We start from the raw sequence: 19,010 nt of genomic DNA, 5'->3' as shown, positions 1-19,010 counted from the left end.
TTGATATGATTTTACTTTTCAATTTAATTTATTCAAAAATATCTTGTATATAACATCTCTTTAATATGTTAGCTTTGGCATGAAAAGTAATCCTGGACGGAAAGTATTTTCGGTAATCCCAGCTGGGCCCTGGTTTGTAATGAACTTAACCTGAAAATGTATACTTGACTTTGAATTCTCTGTACATTGAGTGTAGGAGCCATGTGTAGGCTGCCTGTCCCTCTAGACAGGTCGGGGTTTGGTTTAGGATTTGGGTGGGAGGTGTTCTCGCAGGATCTGATGAATGGCTGCTTGTGCAAACCTGGGTGGGAAGGGCCAATATGGATTGGCCTTTTTACCTCCGCAACCCCATCAGATGGTAATTGGCACCATATGTCAAGCAGACGGTCCTCTCTATAATGTGCACTTCTCAGTTCAGTCCTCACCCACATGAGCCCACAGAAAGGCCGACCCTCAATCTGCTACCATTCAGGGAATAAACTTTGGTGCCCCCTCCAAAAGCCATGCATGACTTTTCTTTACAGATGAACCATTATTTTATAAAACACATCAGTAGAGTACATTTAAACACCTAGAACAAAATCATACAAGTGTGTGCTGATGTTAAGTTGGTGCAAAATATGTAAGGTCCAATATTTTCTCTTATACTGATGAAAAATACCCAAATTATTCTCATTGCATTTTATGTTGACCCAACGGTGACCTGCTACAAATAAACCCTTTATATAAATTAGCAATTTACATGTGGATGTCCTCCGTTATCTGTATTTTAATACAATAAACGATATCCCAGATCTGAGGAAAGACAAATTTGCCTTTTTTTAACACCAGTTGGCTTCTTAATTTCTTTCATTTATCAGTTGATTTATGAACAACTGCCTCCAATTCTAATTCAACATGTTCAGTCAGCTAAATGGCTTTAAGTAAGAGTGTGTAATGTAAACAGTGCCCGTCCCAACAACTATACTGATTATGTTTTTCTCACATTTTATGTAAGAGGCAAAATGATTTCTCAATAGGAAACTGATGCTGTCAATGTTTGTCGCACAAATGGAGAACGGTTTCTGAGAATTTCACTGCAGGACAGAAATCTTTGTTGCCCACACACCCTGGTGAGCATAATGTCAGGAATGTCAGTCATGTCAGTCAATCGCCCAAAAGCTGTTGATCGAATCACTGTCAGTCAGCGTGTGTGTGTGTGTGTGTTCAGATTTCAAATTAGACTGTTTGTATGAATGCACTTGTCATTGTTGCCTGTTCTTTGAGTGTGTGCTGTAATGACATCAGATTGCGCTGTTAACCCTTTTACATCAAGGACTTGAGATTTCCCAACATGTGGAACCCTTTTAAACCAAACCTTATGACACTCAGGATCCCTGTTTACACAAGATGTGGGCACGGGTCAGGCAGTCTCATAAGTGTCTGGTGTTTATCTTTAATACACCTCCACCTGTAGGCTGCAGGCTATGACGCTTATCCTGGGATTATTGGGAATTTTTGTCTGAACGTGGGCTGACGTGTTTCGATGAAATGGCTGGGATTGAAACAGTTGCCTGTGGTACTTTTTGCATAACTGACAAACAGATATCGAGTGAATTTAGGGTGTTTTGCAAAATACTATTGATATTTCTATTCAAAAAACTATTTTGTTTTATGGAAAGAGATGTTAGATAGAACTGAAGTTTTGATTTTGAAGTTTTGACCTCAGACCTTTTTCTCACTTACTTACCAAAAAGAAAAGTTTTGCTCTATAAGACAAAGTCAGTAACACCTTAAATACATCATTAGGTATATTTTAAGTATAGGGATATAACTATAAATATTTAAATGAATAGGTTGACATCTTAGTCAAAACACACATATGTGCGCTCCATATAAAGCCACAGGGCGATTAGCTTAGCACAAAGTCAGGCGGCAGAGGTAAAACAACAACTCTGACTGTTTTGTGACTAAATGTGCCTATTAGTAATTTTTAGGATTTTTAGTTAAAGGTGGGGTATGTAATTTATTTCAGAAACACTTTTTGTTATATTCCATGGAATGCACTTAACATTTAATAGCAATGAATATAGTAAATGCTTTGACAATAAATACATTAAAAAATGTCATCTGTGGAATCCGCAGTACTGTAAAAAGCACGACCAATCATTTTAGCCATCTCTAAAATAACTGGATGGCCTACCTGCCTGTCAGCCTTCCATCTCGTGCACAAACTTATCTCGTGGTCATGTGCACGTCCGTGTGTGTTGGAGGAGAGGCTCTGTAAGGAAGTAGCAGATTTTTCCCGGTTGTGTACTTTCAAATTCTAGCGCACTCGAGCTGGTTTCTCCAAAATTACCTACCCCACCTTTAAATCTTTTTGTCAAACTCCTACCAAAAAAATGGTCACTGCTGTCCAAGAAATAGTCCAGCATATATCCACCTGTTGAATTGAAACTTGTTGATTTAATAGTATGTTTTTTTTGCCCATCATCAAATTAGATGTAACATGTTAATTATTGAACTTTATAGATGCTACTATGTATTTAGATTCTTAAACCGATCAGTTAGCGGTTTCCCCTTGCTTTCAGTCTGATGGCTAAGCTAATCATTTCCAGCTTTGATCCAGTTTAACATTAAAAGGGTAGATATGAAATATTGCATTTTTACTTTTAACAGAAAGCTGTCGACTGTCCACTTCTCTCACTTTCACATTGTCCTTGCTCAGAGCTCTGCTCAGACACCCAGCATTCCTGGACTCTCAGCAGCGGTATGTGGTTTGTGTTTGGCCAGACTCTCATCTCACTCGGAGCCGAGGGGCGTTAATCATCACACCTTAGCGGTCGGCTGAATAATGCCTTTCACCTTTAAAAGCACACAAGGAATGACCACTCATCTCTTTACGAAAGGCCAGACAAGGATGCTGTAGTTCCCACTTTTATTTTCTCTTTACAAATTACAAAATGCTTATGCCTATAAAATCAGATGGTATGTTGATTCAAAAATGTAATCCAAGCAAATCCAAAGCTTTCAAGGCAAGTCTTTTAACATGGAATCAAAGTTTCCCAGTTTCTTCACCACGTCTTTTCTTTTTGAAGGAATTTCTGAGAGTACAACGAGAGGCTGCTCTACCACACATGGCGCAGTCACTTGATTTAGACAGACAGATGGCAGCCACAGAATTATGGTTCTGCAGATTGTAGAGGTGTGAATTATGTAATCGTTTCAAAGTGATCTGAACTGTGTGTTATGCGCTCAGTATGTGCGCTGACAGCTGCCAGGCTATGGCACTGTGTATTTCCAGGCTGGGGGATGAAATGCTGAAAGCCCCCTGGGGTCGCAGGGCGCACAGGGTAACCGGGTTCACCAGTGTTCACCTGCTCTGCCACTATAGTCAATATAAACTGAGAAAGTATAAGCTTTTTTCTTCTTCCCCTTCCTGTGAGGGTTGATAGACAACAGACAGCACATCCTTTGTTTGCATAGGTGTATTTTCTCCTCCGCTCTGCTGCAGATGCTTGGAAAACTGGGCTCCGACCACGTCTGTTTGGGAATGAACAGGAAACCCCACTCATTCCCCCTCTCTCTCTGTTGCGTCATTCAGCTCAGGAATGATCGTATTATGGAGCACTGTGCATATTTCAAATTACCCTGAGTGCTAGCCCACCTACTTGGTAAACTCTCATTATTCTCTGTGCAGCCCCCACAGTGTCCTTAATATACTTCCCTGATATGTGAGCAGATATTCAGTTTAATCCATCCAAAACAAGGCCAGTCATCAGGATGCAGACAACACACTGCTGGGGAGAAAGTGTCTGAATAAATGCTGACAGTTTTTTGAGCTACACTACACCTCAGCCCCGCTTGTTACTTTCCCTTAACCCCGATTGACATGTTATCGAGTCCTGCACAAACCCCACACTCGGCCACGCAGGCAGCTGGATGGCAGGCCTTTTCACTTAATTTCTGGAGTTGCTCAAGGCTCTAAAGCAATCAGAACAAAAAGGAGGAGGAAAAATAAAAAAGGGAAAACATCTTGACAAGACTCGCCACATTGATGAAAGCCTGTCTGAGTTTTCATCGGTGCTGCTCACAGTGGGTAATTGAAGAGCAACCCCAATAACCAGCCATACTCCTAGAGAAGTGGCACGGTATAGTGCCGTGGCAGAGCTGCTTCACCCCGACTTTCCATGAGCTACATTTTAGTTTGCAGAACACATTTTTTGTTGACTAGCATTTCATAATACTTTTGAATGACTGTGTTCACAAGCTTGACAAGCAGAGGAGCTTTCCCTTCCCTCCTGTTCTGTATACAGTGAATTAGTCCTGTGAGCGTGCTATTATCCTGTCTTGAATAATAATCAACGGGATTATAAACTCAACGGATAATTGCACTCTTCTAGTGTTTCTGACTATAGGGTGCTACCATGAATTCCAGTTATTTTGTGATTATCATAAGAATAGCTGTGTAACTATAGTGTTTAGTGATTCAAAAGAGTTAAAGGGTTTTGGGAGACAGAGGGAGTAAACAACTGATATATGTAATGATGTAATGTATATGGCTTTCCGACTCAGCTGATAATAGAGAAGAGATGAATGAATATGATAAGAGACCGTGTTCAAGACAAGGACAGGAATGAATGAGCAGGATAGATGTAATTCATCTCAAAAGGTGATTTCAACAAATGTCGCTGTTGAAAGGTAGTAATCACTTTAAGTTAATTCATGGTTTATTACCAAACAACACGTTCTCTGATGGATGGAGCAGAGGAAAATATTTTATGACATGTTTGGAGTCCACAAGGGACACAATTATGTTGAAAATCCAGGATAAAGTGCATTTTGCATTAAACTTCCCCTTTTTAAGATATATCTTTTCTCAAAATACAGATTTTACTAATAGTCTAAATCCTCTTTATGCATGGTTCCTCTATACAATAGAAACACTAGACATTAATTAAGATGCATATTGACATCAAGTAGCCTGAGAAAACTAACCAATATAATTACATGTTCAAATGTTTGGAGTTCTTTGTTGTGATTTTCAAATTAACATTCATTTTACAGAGCTAACTCATTTTACCAAAAAAATCCATCGGAGTTGATGTTTGGAACGACAAAACTCAGTTTTTATCCTCACGATCAAATGCAAGATTTGATTCCATTTGTTAAATAAATGAAGCATGCTGAGCAATGTGCTATGGCAGCTTGTCACTCCTTTGAAAAAATTATGTAAAACTTGCAAAGAGGAGGAAATGCTGTTTGGCCTCGGGCGACTTTGAAAGCTTCTCAGAAGTGTTAGCAATGCTGTCCCACGTCTACATATTCAGGCATTATTGACATTTAATTAAAAATGCGTAACCCCTGAGCTTTGTTTTTTAAATGACTGTTGCTTTTAAAATTATGCTTTTCAACATGGTTGGAGAGTGGCAATGTGAATTGGTATTGATTTTTTTTGTTTACTACTGGGCCTTCAGTTTAGAGGACACAGTTGGTGGAGCTGACGGCCACAGCCAGACCAAGATAAACAATGTTATGTTGGAGCCAAGCGGAAATAATGTCCATGCAGGCGGGGAGGGGGTGGGGGCATTGAGGGGATATAGGAGAAACACAGGGTAGGAATGGGGATGTTATATAAGATGAAAACACATCTGTTTGGCCATGTACTTCAGCACGTATGTCCTCCGCTTCCTCTCACAGTATGATTCACCTAGGAATAATACAAAAAATATATTGATTGTTGTCCATAATATAAGTACACATTAAGATAAAAAACACAACAATCAATATATACTAAATAATATATACAAAATAACAGTCACTTCAATATAAATATCTTTATTGCAGATTGTCCATAGCAGCGTAAAAAAAAGACGGCGAAAGCCTAGCTTTTCACATTACAAATCTAGAACACAGAAGCTTATTCTTATTCTTTATTATGAACCCCACTAGCACTAGCATGAGCATTGGCTATTCTTCCTACCGTAAGTTACTTAGGACTTTTGTTTCCATATGGGGGAAGGAAATTGATGTACTTTAAGAACTTTCTTTACCTCTTTTCTCAGATCAAAAGTGGTAAGACGGAGAAGGAGTGTCAGCAGCTGGTGCTGATGAGCCTGCAGTACCTGGAGCGCTACATTTACCTCATCCTCTTCAACACGTACCTGCATCTGGAGAAAAAAGACTCCTGGCAGCGCTCATTCACTCTCTGGATGGAACAGGTACATGATCTCTGCCCTAACTGTCTATTATACTCCATCCCACATTGATTTAAAAAAATAAATAAAAATATGTGAAACACTTTCATATATGTTGATATAATACAGACAAAAGAACTGGGAATATTATTGACAACTAAGCAGGAGATCAAATTAATAATGTGTCTTCTATTAAACCACAAATTGAATTAGCGTGTGCCGCAATTACAATTCAATCAGATAGAAGTGTCATATTGCTGCTGCTGGAGTTTCTTTAATTGCCCTTGAAAGAAAAAAGAGCTGTGCACGTTGGATCCTTCTGTATTAAATAAATCAGGAGTTTCATTGAGGTGCAAAAATATCTCCTGGTGCTCCAGGACTAATTTGACACCTTGTCCTTTGCTGCTGAACACGTTGAAGACTTGCTGATAATTCACCGCTTAATTAATTTAGTCACAGGAACAAACTGTTAATTCCCAAAAGCTCGAAGTGTTAATAACGTATTGGAAGACAAACACGTTTTTCTTTATTATTATTTTGTAATGAACCAGTTTACCAGAGTTTCATATGGATCTCCCAGCAAGAATGTACAAGTTGTTTCTGGTTCTATTGTGGCCTGGTTCTTCACACACTGAACTTCACAATGTCTCGGCTCTGTGTTTTTGTTGGTACATTAATCGCTTGGCCAGCTGTAACCCTACAGTAAAGTGGAGAATTGATGTGCATTCCAAACAAATGAGTAGTCAGTAAGTGGTACCCAAAGCGCGCACACACACACACACACACACACACACACACACACACACACACACACACACACACACACACACACACACACACACACACACACACACACACACACACACGCACACGCACACTGAAATTGTTGGTTGCAATATTTAAAACTCACATGGTGGTAGAAGTTTGGCAGGTTGACAGAATACATTGAGTTTGATAACATAAAACTGCAGCTCAACAGATTTACTTTAAATGTCATTGAATAATATCCATTATCTGGTTTTGTTTAATATTTGTGTGCATTTGGTTTTAATTAAAAGGTTTTTTCTGTCCCTTTGTTATGCAGACCTTAGCCCTGAGGCTAAGCAACATTTCTTTAACATGTGTTTTCTTTCATATCTTTATCATAGCAGCATCTTTGCGATGTGTTTTTTCTATAGGCTGAATGATGACATTTGGATGTTTGACGTCTCAAAATGACAAACTGGAGTCGGTAAAACTTTTGCTAAAAGCAGTTCTAGTTCACAAATGTTCTCATGTTATGTGCGAGGAGCCGGCGGCCTGGAGATATGGTGCCAAATGCCTGAAATATTTGAAAATCATTGGTTGGAAATCTCTTCCTTCTTTGTCCTTATTGAGGTGGAATAAACTCTCTAAAGAAAAATGGGAATTCCAAAATAGACTGGAACAATAGCTGTGAAAACAATTGTCACAGAAGTATGCACGGTCAATCAGGGCATATTCTTCCTGTTATGAATAGCAAATATATGCGGTGCACCAGAGTGACTCTAATGGACCAGTTATGCAGTGAGAAAATACAAGCGTGCACACAGGGTGCTCTACTGTAGGGCAGGCAACAGAAAACACTGTAATTACAAGATAGATTTAAATATCACTCTCATAATAAAAAGCAAGCCAATAAAATGCAATAAAAGCAGTGCATACAAACCAAACACTTGCCCATCTTCAAGAAATTGCTTTGAAACATGCAAATAATTAGGTCCACTTCTCTGACTTGTATGGCACTTGACGATATAAACGCCATGAAGGAAAGGTTCAGGCCATTAGCAGCCAGCGCTCCAATAGCCCTGAAGGGCCATTTACTAGCCATTATAGTTGAGATGTGCTCAGAGTATTTCAGGGCTAAATGTTCTTGTCCTCTCCATGAAATGATGAGACAGCCACTTCCAGTCAGCACTTCCGGCTCTTCAGTTGTTAAGAGGATATTATTGAGACAGGAAGTAAAAACTCCTTGCGTTTGGAGATGATGCTAAGCTGCATATAGCTATCTGTACGTTTGTGGGTGTTGATCCGATTTACTTTGCATGTTGTCACTTTGTATGGACACAAGAAAACACAGTGTCGATTGTCAAGCAATTTCACTATAATTGCGTTCTAACATCAAACTTTACATTATGTTCATTTGGAATTATAAATATTATGTTTGTCCAGATGAATCTTAGCTTACACATCCATTTGTATCTAGATAGATATCACAGCATTTTGAATTGTGTCCATATTTCAGTTTTCACTACTCCTCCCGACACATTTTGAGAAATAGTCTCCGAATTTGGTACAAAACATCCGTAGAACAAGCTGAAAAAATGTGTGTATGCTGTTGGTGTGTGAGAGAGAAATTCCCTCACTAAGGAACCTTTTGGAATGTAGCCCTTGCAGACCATTTACATGCTCAAAAACCTTTATAACACACGACAGGAAAACGGAAAACTTCAAAATGCATAATATTGCTGCTTTAAATTATGGTTTTCTTTAGTTTTGAGAATAGTGTGGGAGTTATGTTTGATTCTGTATGTAAGGGCAGAGGACCAATTGAAACCAATAGATTTGGAAATGTCTATGTTCTGTTTCAGATACATATTTGTTGTGGAAGAGTCTCTCATGGGAACAGAAACCAATCAGAAATAATAGCTCTTTAAAATGACACCTATTCTGACCCTAAGCCAATGACGGTGGTTGCCACAGCGACTGTCTCCCCTCTCAAAAACTGACCAGTTCAAGTCAATTTCTCAATTTTTTGGGGTTAACCTTTTGCTTGAATTGCTCCCTATTGCTTGTAGGAATAAATTGTATTTATTTGAATGGTTGGCAACATCTTTTGTGCTCAACAGTTTTGTTCCAACAGATCTCCTGTCAATCAAAAGTGTCTGCTCTGTGACAGGTTGACATGGTTTGTTTCCTTTCACTGCAGACAAACCACCACCTCTGCCCAACATTAAATAAATCTGTATGTAATTATAGAAGTAGACTTTTTATCATTGTGGACTTCAGCTGTATTGATTTGTTGAAATATTGTGAAAGTCATCTACAGGCATGTATATTATATATTCTTAATATTCATTTTCAGCAGCAGCAGTGGTTTTCACTGAATAGAAAGAAACACTCTGTACAGTGAAACCTGTCACTGCAGAGACACTTGTTTGATTGACAGCACATCTCCGGGAACACAGTGAAGTGTTGAGCACAAAAGATCTCCCCAAACATACCATTAAAATAAATAGAATTTCTTCCTACAGGCAAAATGTCCTACAGTTAACCCAACTTTTTTTTTTAATTAACTTGAACCTGTCAGATTCTGTGAGGGGGGGGACAGTCGCTGTGGTAACTACCGTCTTTGGCTTAGGGTCAGCATTAGGTGTCATTTTAATGAGCTCTGTATTCTGATTGAGAGATGGAACACATTTAGACATTACATTACATTTAGCTGAAGCTATTATCCAAAACGACAGAAAATGCACTAAACCAAAAGGATAAAAACAGAACAGCAAGAAACCTGCTGGTACATTAGTTTCAAATAAGCCAAACTATTTTGAAGTGCTGGTGCATTAGTTTCAAATGAGCTTAACCTTTTCAAGTACTACCATTTTCTTTTTTCTTTTTCTTTTGTTAGGCCTAATTACCAATGTGCGGTCGAAACAGGTGGATTTTCAGTCTGCAAAGGAAGACTTTCAGAAGTCCTGATATCTAAGAGTAGATTGTTCCATTTAAAAAAAGCAATATACAATTTTGAAAGGGCACCAAGCATGGAAATCATTCTGCCTGTTTTTGTTTATTTAATGCCACGTCTTTAAGAAATAGCCAAACATAAATATGGTGCCAGAAAGTTTGACCCACATGCTACAGTCAGTGTTGTGATGTGTTCAGTGGTTTCAGTTGAATCTGGCAGCGGCTCAACCAATCTGACCCTAGCAACCCTGAAGGCACAATCATTAGCCTATCACCATTGACCGCGGCAGGATCATTAATGACCCACTGCGACGCCAGGGGCGGCAGTTGGGGGGTCATCGCCAGCACTGGTGATGCATTTGAAGTCATGATTACACAACCTGCCAGATCTGAGCGGTACAGTCTGTCCTGCATCCTGTCCAGTGTGCATGTGTGTGTGCATGGACTCATTTGATCTCTGCAGCGACTAAAAGCAGGAGCACAGTGTTCCCAGTCATGCGGAGCAGCAGCCTGTGCCAGCTGATACAGAGCCTCTGACCCGTTTGGTCTGTTCAGTCTGATTGTTTGACCACAGTGGCTGTTGTGTTGTTTTACTGCAGGATCAAAACCATGCAGCAATACGTCTTTGAATTAAATGCTTAAAGCCACATGTGTGCACATTAAGTAAATATTGTCCCTAGCGTCATTAGCCCACGTTGCCTCGTGGCCATGTAGTGAGATCAGAGAAGAAACATCAGAGGAGCTATTGGAATTGAAATCCATGTTTGCTAATCCAAAACGTGGCCCTTTTTACACAATGGCCAGACTTGTGTACAGTGCATACCAGGGATGCCTGCAGGAGAGGTACCCTATCAGTCACTCCAGCTGTTTTTGATGTGTGGCACAGAGGCCTCCCTGTCCCCCTGCACAGGCCCGGTATGTGCTGCCTTTGAGATAGCCGACTGTGGGAAAGACCAGCGCCCCCTCGTTACGCTGCGCCTCCCCAGCCGCTGCAGCAGCTAATGAGTATTGGCGTTTGTGATCTCTTCAATTCAGCATTAAAGGCATCTCTCCAACTAGAAATGTTGTCACTGCACACAAATAACTTCAAGGCCTCGTGCGATTTACCATCAAAGATCTGATCTGTTCTAATTTGTGTACAGATATATCAATTTGCTGCTTTACCATATATTGTCACCACAGCAGCACCCTGGGTAAGAACATGCCCCCGACAGTGATGTTATTCATTTTATTCAAGCAAGTTTAAAGTGAAGACGAATTAAGGTTAAAACATTTTAAACAGGTAAACGTAAAGAATTAAGTAATAAACATTCAAATCATTCCTGTTACAATGTACAAGTGAGGGTTTCTGACATCATGCCAGTGGCGAACCGTGTCTATCACAACTGGACCTTCTGTAGACATTCACACCTGATTGGTTGAAAAATATCTGATTGGTTGCATTTCTTTTCCAACACAAAACCACTGAAATGCGTAGTTCATGGACCGAGAAAGACAAACAAATCAACGTAACACTGTAATATTACAGATCAACGACACAGATACGATTCTCATTTATTTATTTTATTTACATTTTATTTATATAATTGAGTTTGTTTTATCTGAGTGTTCCAGGGTATTCTCTGAATACCTTGAAGGCCCTGACGGTTCGCCACTGCATCATACCGGTACTCTGTTTTTAGTGTTAATTTGTAAATGTTAGCATGCTAATGTGTTACACTTAAATAGTGAGAAAGGTTTATAATAATACCTGCTAAACATAAGTATGTTTGCATCACTGTTTGTATGTTAGCATGCTGACATTAGCGTTAGCTCAAAGCATTAAGTAAACAGTAAGTAAATAATAAATGGCATGCATTTTTATAGCGCTTTTCCAGTCATAGAGACCCCTCAAAGCGCTTTAACATCAACAAGTTTAAGTGTGTGTATTTAGCGGTTGTAGAACTTTGAGGTTTAAAGGATTAATTAGTTGTGTAATCATATAATGGTCCTCACTTTAGATCTTGATGATCAGTATATTGTAAAGAGTCATAGTTTTACAAGAAAACTATTTATTTCGGCGGAAATCCAAGGTCGCATTAGCATGTCATGGCATTAGTGTATTACCACTGTGATGGATAATGTTTAAAATATACTGATCAAAAAGATGGATGGCATCGAAAAACATGTCGGGGTCACTTTCTTTTCAGTATTTAATAAACAAAAGAAAGATTTTATGCTGGAGTCTTCCTTTTATATGTGAACGCCCTCTGCTCTGTTCCTGAGAGATATCTTTCCCTCTCCATCTCAACCTCCCCAACATCCTGTTTTCACCATGTCACATTTGTCTCATGTTTTTTGAGACCGCTGTGCTGTGGAGTAGATGAGTCAGGTTAAATATCCTGGTTAATAGCTCCAGCCTTAGTGGGAGTCCCATTCACTGACTAATGGTTCAGCTGATCCCACTCAGTTGTTCCCAGAGAGCGGTCGTACTGTACAGCAGTCATGCTGGCAGCCATCCAGGAAAACATCAAAAGCAAACATGTTGTGCTGAAAGGTACATCAGTGCATGTGTTTGTGTTCATTAAACTGAACTAAGACGCCAAAATAAAAGCTGGATGATTATTTGATCTTAGTTAGACCGCTGACAGGACTGAGGCCAGCTTTAAACTTGTTACGTGATATCTGTTGTGCTTTTTGAATTTGCCTTGTCAGCAAGTAGCCAATCTGGAGCGCACTCTGCGGTGCCTTGTGTTTATTTCTGCACCAGGCTAGCCAGCTAAGCAATAATCATTGTTAGTGAAAGGGATATCTTGATACTATTATTCCTGTTCATTGTTCCATTATGTCCTTCTCAGCATTAAACATGACATGAAAGTGCATTTTAAAATGAACATAACCACGATCCTTTAGTGTAAAATTAAACATCCACCAATAATGCCCTTATTTAAACATTCCTTCACTTGCTGAATTTTCTCACAACATGTTTCAGACTTCTTGTCAGCCTGAGACGAAGAGAGGGAGGGTGAATTGGCAATTTGTCTGAGGCCACGTTACGCTGAGTCATGCCTTGAATGTCTTCTGGGTTCTTACAAACCAGCCAACAGCTGCTGTTTCCTTTTTAAATGGGTTGTGATGAGAAAGTCAATACACAGATCGATGGATTTGACCTTACACTGTATAAGTGTTTCATATGCTCTTCTATCAAATGTATTGTCTGGAAACACCAGGCAAGCAGGATTTCTCCATGTCCTGTCCTCCAGAGTAAACTGTGCAAGCTGTGGCACTTCTAATGGGGTATTCAATCTTTAAAGATTTTGCTGGGAAGTCAGTGTTCCAGACTTTTCCCCTCTATTTGTTTGTATTGTTTGGCTTTATGGCCAGATGTTTCTGGTTGTCCGTGGTGCTTCCCATCAGTCCTATGGTGTTTGAAAACCTGAGCAGAGCATTAGTCAGTGTGACATGCTCCGAACTCTCTCTCTCTCTGGAGGGAGGGACATCTTGCCGTTTCCACTCTCTCCTCATTCATTCAGCAATGACTGAAACAAAGACAAACAGAATAACATATACAGTTTCCATGGTGTTGTTCCCAAGTGGGCACAGAAGTACAATATTCAGGTAGTGTGGTAAATTTGTAGACGTAGTTCCCTATATTTCAGTGGTAAACACTTAACTTGGGTCGTACATATGGATGTTCTCATGAATATTCTTCAATTTTGTTTGTACATTCACTGCACCGCTGCTACCATAAAGACAAATTGTTGATTCTTAAGGTCGCTATGACACATGTACAAAACATGTGTACAGCTGCTCCTTAAATAACTCATAATGATGCAAATGTCCCTATTATGGGACTACTAAACAAGTATCTTTTGTAATCATATTATTTTATTGTGCAAACAACATGCTATGACACACTCTTCGTGCTTGCATCTGCAATAAAACAATTAACATGAACTATGGAAGAATATTTCTTGTACCCTACTGCTGAGGGATAATGTTATCGCTCCTGCTTATTGCAGCACAGGGTAACCTATGTATCCTGTGCAAATACTAAATGGCAATTGTCCTTTTTTTCTTTATATCCTACTTGTTTTTCTGAAAGTAAAATAAAATGCATTTCTTTAGATTTCTTATTGGAAAAGAGCTGTAGTTGGTCGACTTTTTGCCACTAAACTTAAATAGAGCTGTGATTCCACTGTTCAAGTGCTCTGTTGCAATTTCTAGATTAGCACCCCAACACCTTACGGGTGAAAGATTTTTGATTAAAAAAAATGAATGATAAACCATAGAACCAGACAGTAAAAATGCATCATGTGACCTACAAACCTGGCATGGTGGAGGGCGCTAATTTCATTCCCTGGGTGCTGCCAATACATGTATAGTATTTTAATCAAGGAAAACATTGGGGAATTGTGAGCAACTGATGTAACCAAATTGGAAGCATCAGAGCCCGATATTTCCAGATTTGATCAGTTATAGGTTTTTTTCCCCAAAATGCTAGATCCTACATTTTCCACGATGCAATTCAGTAGGATCTTTTGCTTAGTAAAAGTCTTTCTCCCCGGCATAACCAGTTTGTAATGCAAGTGTTCTGATTACTTGAACCTGAGCTGAGATGACCTTGATGAGATCTCCATGAACTCAACATTATTTCTGAGTCTTTAGAAAGCTTGCTCCGAACTCACAGAAGACAAACATTCATTTGTAAAGAAGTCATTTTTGTTACCAGTAGATCAAATTGATGTGTAAAATCAGAGGAGAGCTCCTGTACATAAAACTGGGTCACAATATCGTTGTTTTTTCACATGGTGTTGATATTTTTACTAAATTCAATGCTCTCAATACTTCTACCCCTTCTTGTTGTTTCCAAACCCTGCAGTAGCTTCCTTTTGTTCCACTGTAACAGCTGCACGTCTTGGAAACCATCAGATAACATGCTTTACCTCTGAAGAAGTGGTGGTCAGAGTGTTTGTGTGGCCATGACTAACAAATAAAAAAGCCTGGCTGGCTGTGCTGCCCGTTCATTAACATTTCGTGTGTTTCTGTGGTAGGTGGCCGCCAGAGCCGGAGTTTATGACATCCTCAACCAGCTGGGCTTCTCAGAGTTTGAAAACCCGAGGGACACGCCGCTGGCCAGGCTGCGCTGCCGCTGGCAACAGCAGAACATTCAGTCACTTCCTTTCCGAGGGGAGTTTGTCTGAGGGAGGATCACTGTGAACGCACCAAAACAGTACTGTGCTTTTCAGAATAAAAGACATTGACAATAGTATGCCTTTTATATTTACCCCTGTATCATGCATATATTCACCTTATCTATTGTTTGTTTTATTGTTTTTTTTTTCTATCAACCAAACCTGCAATGTTAAAAACATTTTAGCCATTTCAATTTTGAGTTTAGCAGAATGTTGCTCCTATATTAGAAGTTGATATTTGTGCCTTTGCCTTTTTTCTTAATAAATGGTAGACCATAGAGTTTCTATGTACTAATATTTAGTTATCTTTTTTCAAATGAAATAATTTTTTTTTTTAACATGTATTCACTTTTGAAGTTGAAACAGCCCTCAAAGACTCTTGTTGGAACAAGGAGAGTTAAATGCTGTTATGGTGGAGAGGAGCAAATTCCACTGTGTTGTCAGCCAACAATTTTGGTTGTAAGTCACTGTTTGCTGTCGTGTGACCTGATATCTTTCTTGAGCCCTGTCCTTTTTGTCGAAGCACAGCTGTCATCAGGGGCTGTGCAATTGTTCTATTCGAGGTTTTCCAATTTTGAGAGGGCTCCCTGTGTACATATGAAAGCTGTTATTTAAAAGTGTCTTTGAGTTTTCCTTTATCGGAGCTTTGCAAGTTTTTTTTAGCAAGAGCAAAACACCAGAAATGTGTCAATATAATTATTTGTATGTTTATATACTGTACACGTGTCATGATACAGGTACTAACAGTACATCGTGTCAGGATTTTAATGTTAGTTTCATTTTTACTTTACAGCTGTTAATGTGTCTATGTATTAACTTTTTTTATGACGTAAGAAGAGATATTGTCTTTTTATTCCACGCATTCTTCTTCCCTGTTCAAATCTGGCGCCTACATTAGCCATAATGCTACCTGACCACTGACCGTTTTCCCAGAGATTCATGTGTGTTATGCTTGGTAAATATTCCCTTTAACAACTGTAGCTCATTTAAGTGGCATCAATGGAATGAGACAACTGCTCAACGATTCACTGAATTCACAGGACAATAAGGTATAATTGCATTGCAAGCCAATCAGGGTAGCATTAGACCATCGTTTTCTTCACGTTCCAATTTTTGTTTAAAAGTCCTAAAACCTTTTTGTATTATTGTTTTGATATTGTTTAATGTGTGTTTGATTGTAAAGGAGCTCACAGTGTGCTTTAAAAAAACATGAATCTGGCCTTAAAACCAGAAAGATAAGCCAGAAAATAAATGTAAAACATATTTCTTCCAGATGCCTCTTATTAATACTTTTCTTTTGTCAATGTATCAAACATTTGCACTGTATATAATTGATTTAGACTAATTGAGCAATTTGCTAATGAAATGGAAATTGTGCAGGTTTTCATACCTTAACATAGTAGCTATGCTGTCAATTTAATGTTTTTTAAATAGAAGAAATGCATTTGCCATCTTTCACTGCATGTTCCGATTATTTTCTTTTTTGGGGGTTAAAATAAAAAAATTCAAATAGATTTAACAGCCTTTGCCTGTTTTTGTTATCATTTTATTATTGGCCTTATGGAAGAGTGGATGGATTTTCTGACCATGCACAAAACTGTCCACTAAGCAATGTTTCATTGAAGTTTCCGATACAGCAACGGAGCCAAATAATTGTCTCTTCCCTCCTTGGCTTCCTGTCTTTTTCCTTCTTATCTCGGCATCATCTTTTGCTCTAGATACGCACTGCTAAGAACCCGCTCGTATATCCGGGCGGCCTCTTTGTTTTATGTCAGCGCCAGCCTCAGAGATCAGACCAGGTTATGAGCATCAGGCAGCACGCCTTTACACTAAACAGATGATTCATTGTTGGGCTGAAATCTTAACATATTCCATATACAGTAATAAAGAGCTTAGGCAGATCAAAAGACTAATCTGAGTTACCTTTTGATGTGGACAGGTAGGGTCTTAATTAAAAAAAAAAATATGGTCAACCTCACAAGAATGGAAGGCTGTGTTGGGATTAAAAGCCACCGCACGGCACATCAGTGAAGCTCACTTGGCTTTGCTGGCCTGCTTTGAAAGGCTGATATCCCAGATCACTTCCCGTCTTGTAAGTGCATAGCAGGCTTATCTTTGGGAGCACGGAAGTTGTTAGGATTTTATCACACCACAGCCTATCCTGGATTATTGTAAATGGAAACCAAGTGGTCAGGATTGAAACGCTTCTTTTTATAGTTTGTTACACTTGTTTCCTTCCCACATCATCTCAGTTTATGGGGTTGCTTTATCCTTCTTTGTTAGGTGTCTGGGAGATTTATTAGATAAATGCTCTGCAACACACACTTGTATACTGTTTCTCCACCAACAGACAAATTGGTTAAAACAACATTGGGCTATGGAGAGGGGCTATTCAGTTGCAGCATGTGGCCAACTTGACTCCGGGTCAAGATAAGCTTAGGACATGAGGACCATGCTTGGATGATATAGCGGCCCCTTGCCTTTGAAATGCTTTCCAGACTCATTGAGATACTCCCCAATGTGAAACTCAAGCTAGCGGTTCTGAAGGATCCCGAGATTACGCTGGACAAAGAGTGGCATTGAGAGGTGAGCAGCGAGAGGGGATGTAATGAACTTCATGTTAAAAGCTTCCCTCTGGAGATGAGAGAGCTGCTCAGGAGAGGAGGCATGGTGCTGGTGTGAGGGGTGCATGTGTGCACCGCCGTCCTCTTTGATTGTTCTTGTGTGGATAAAGGCACCATTACAAACACCTCTGAGACTCATACATGCTCTCCGGGATTAAACATTATTAGCAATACGGTGAAAAATCTTTAAAGGGATGTTCTTAAATCTAATATACATCCCTAGGCCTCAATCGGCTGTGGGCAATAATAGGCAATTCCTGATAGGCCAGGTATTACACACCCGACTGAGCAAGATAATGAAAAGGCTCAACTAGCAGGATAGAAAATACTGATTGAATCGATAGAGCTTTTTAATGCTTTTTTTTTTTTTTACCTCCTCCAATTGGAGGAAAAGTATATCCAATCAAATATTCCTATTTCGAGGCCCTTGTATGAAGAAAACGTGATTAATTATTTTGTATGAGCTGAAGCTGATGAGGATAGCAGAGGCCCAATGCAGAGCCACTATGAGTGAGTCATAAAAGTTGCAATGCCTGAACTCTGGTTGTAAATAGGGGTTTGTGTCCAGACATTGTGACGGACAACCATTATGATGGCATGCTGTAGCAGGTGTCACAGATTGTTACCATGGAAACATCACTATTTTGGTGGTTGACCTTGAGGTCTTATAAATAGGTCTGTATTTATTTTTTGCCTAGCTTGCATTCCACTAACCTAAGGCCCTTGGTCTCTGGCTATTTGAACAGCATTGTTGAGGAAAAAAAGGAATACTCATTTAAAACTCGAAAACTTATAACTTCCTAAAGACCTCTGACTTAACTTGAACTTGCTCTGACAGACATTAGATTTGCCTTGGACTTGGACCCTCAAAAACCAACCCAGAGTCAGACTTATGACCACCCAGTTGTATATGTATTTAAGGTAAAACAAAAAGTGAATAACAATCTTGTATTGCACATCACATTTTGCAGCAGAGTCTTACAATCTATAAATCAATTTAAGTGGTGATTGTGTTCAATCAACACTGGTCACGGGGTTCTGACAGATATTGTCAAAAATATCTCCCCTGCAAAACCTGGTAGCCAACTGTAGGATACATCTTAATTTTTGTATGAATTACAACATTTGATTTTACCAAATGGTGATAATGGGTAAAATATGTTAAAGGGTGAGTGAAAAGTAAAAAAAGGATAACTTTTGTTGCTATAACATCTGTCTTGAACTCCAAAATCCAGGGTGAATATAATCTACAATTTGTGGATCAAGATGAGGCCTAAGGCTTTATGTTGTATATAAATGACCACATGGTGGCGATACTCCTGTGGGCCTATAAC

At 39.3% G+C, this 19,010-nt stretch overlaps 1 protein-coding gene across 9 annotated transcripts in view; it reads left to right on the top strand.

Annotated features, from left to right (window-relative positions):
- Positions 1-16,566, top strand: part of pald1a (phosphatase domain containing paladin 1a) — a 64,441-nt gene extending 47,875 nt beyond the window's left edge. For 8 of the 9 annotated variants that reach the window (XM_034212115.1, XM_034212088.1, XM_034212097.1 and 5 more), the window contains 2 exons: positions 6,045-6,200; positions 14,912-15,061. In XM_034212115.1, coding sequence (XP_034068006.1) covers positions 6,045-6,200; positions 14,912-15,061 — 306 coding nt within the window. Of the gene's footprint in view, positions 1-6,044; positions 6,201-14,911 lie in introns of all 9 variants that reach the window. The other variant, XM_034212068.1, reaches the window with a different exon arrangement.
- The last annotated feature ends 2,444 nt before the right edge of the window (positions 16,567-19,010 follow it).

Source organism: Gymnodraco acuticeps, unplaced genomic scaffold (assembly GCF_902827175.1).
Source record: "Gymnodraco acuticeps unplaced genomic scaffold, fGymAcu1.1, whole genome shotgun sequence".
Classification (NCBI taxonomy): Eukaryota; Metazoa; Chordata; class Actinopteri; order Perciformes; family Bathydraconidae; genus Gymnodraco; species Gymnodraco acuticeps.
The sequence above is the reverse complement of the archived record's forward strand: the minus strand, read 5'-3'. Positions and strand labels throughout refer to the sequence as shown.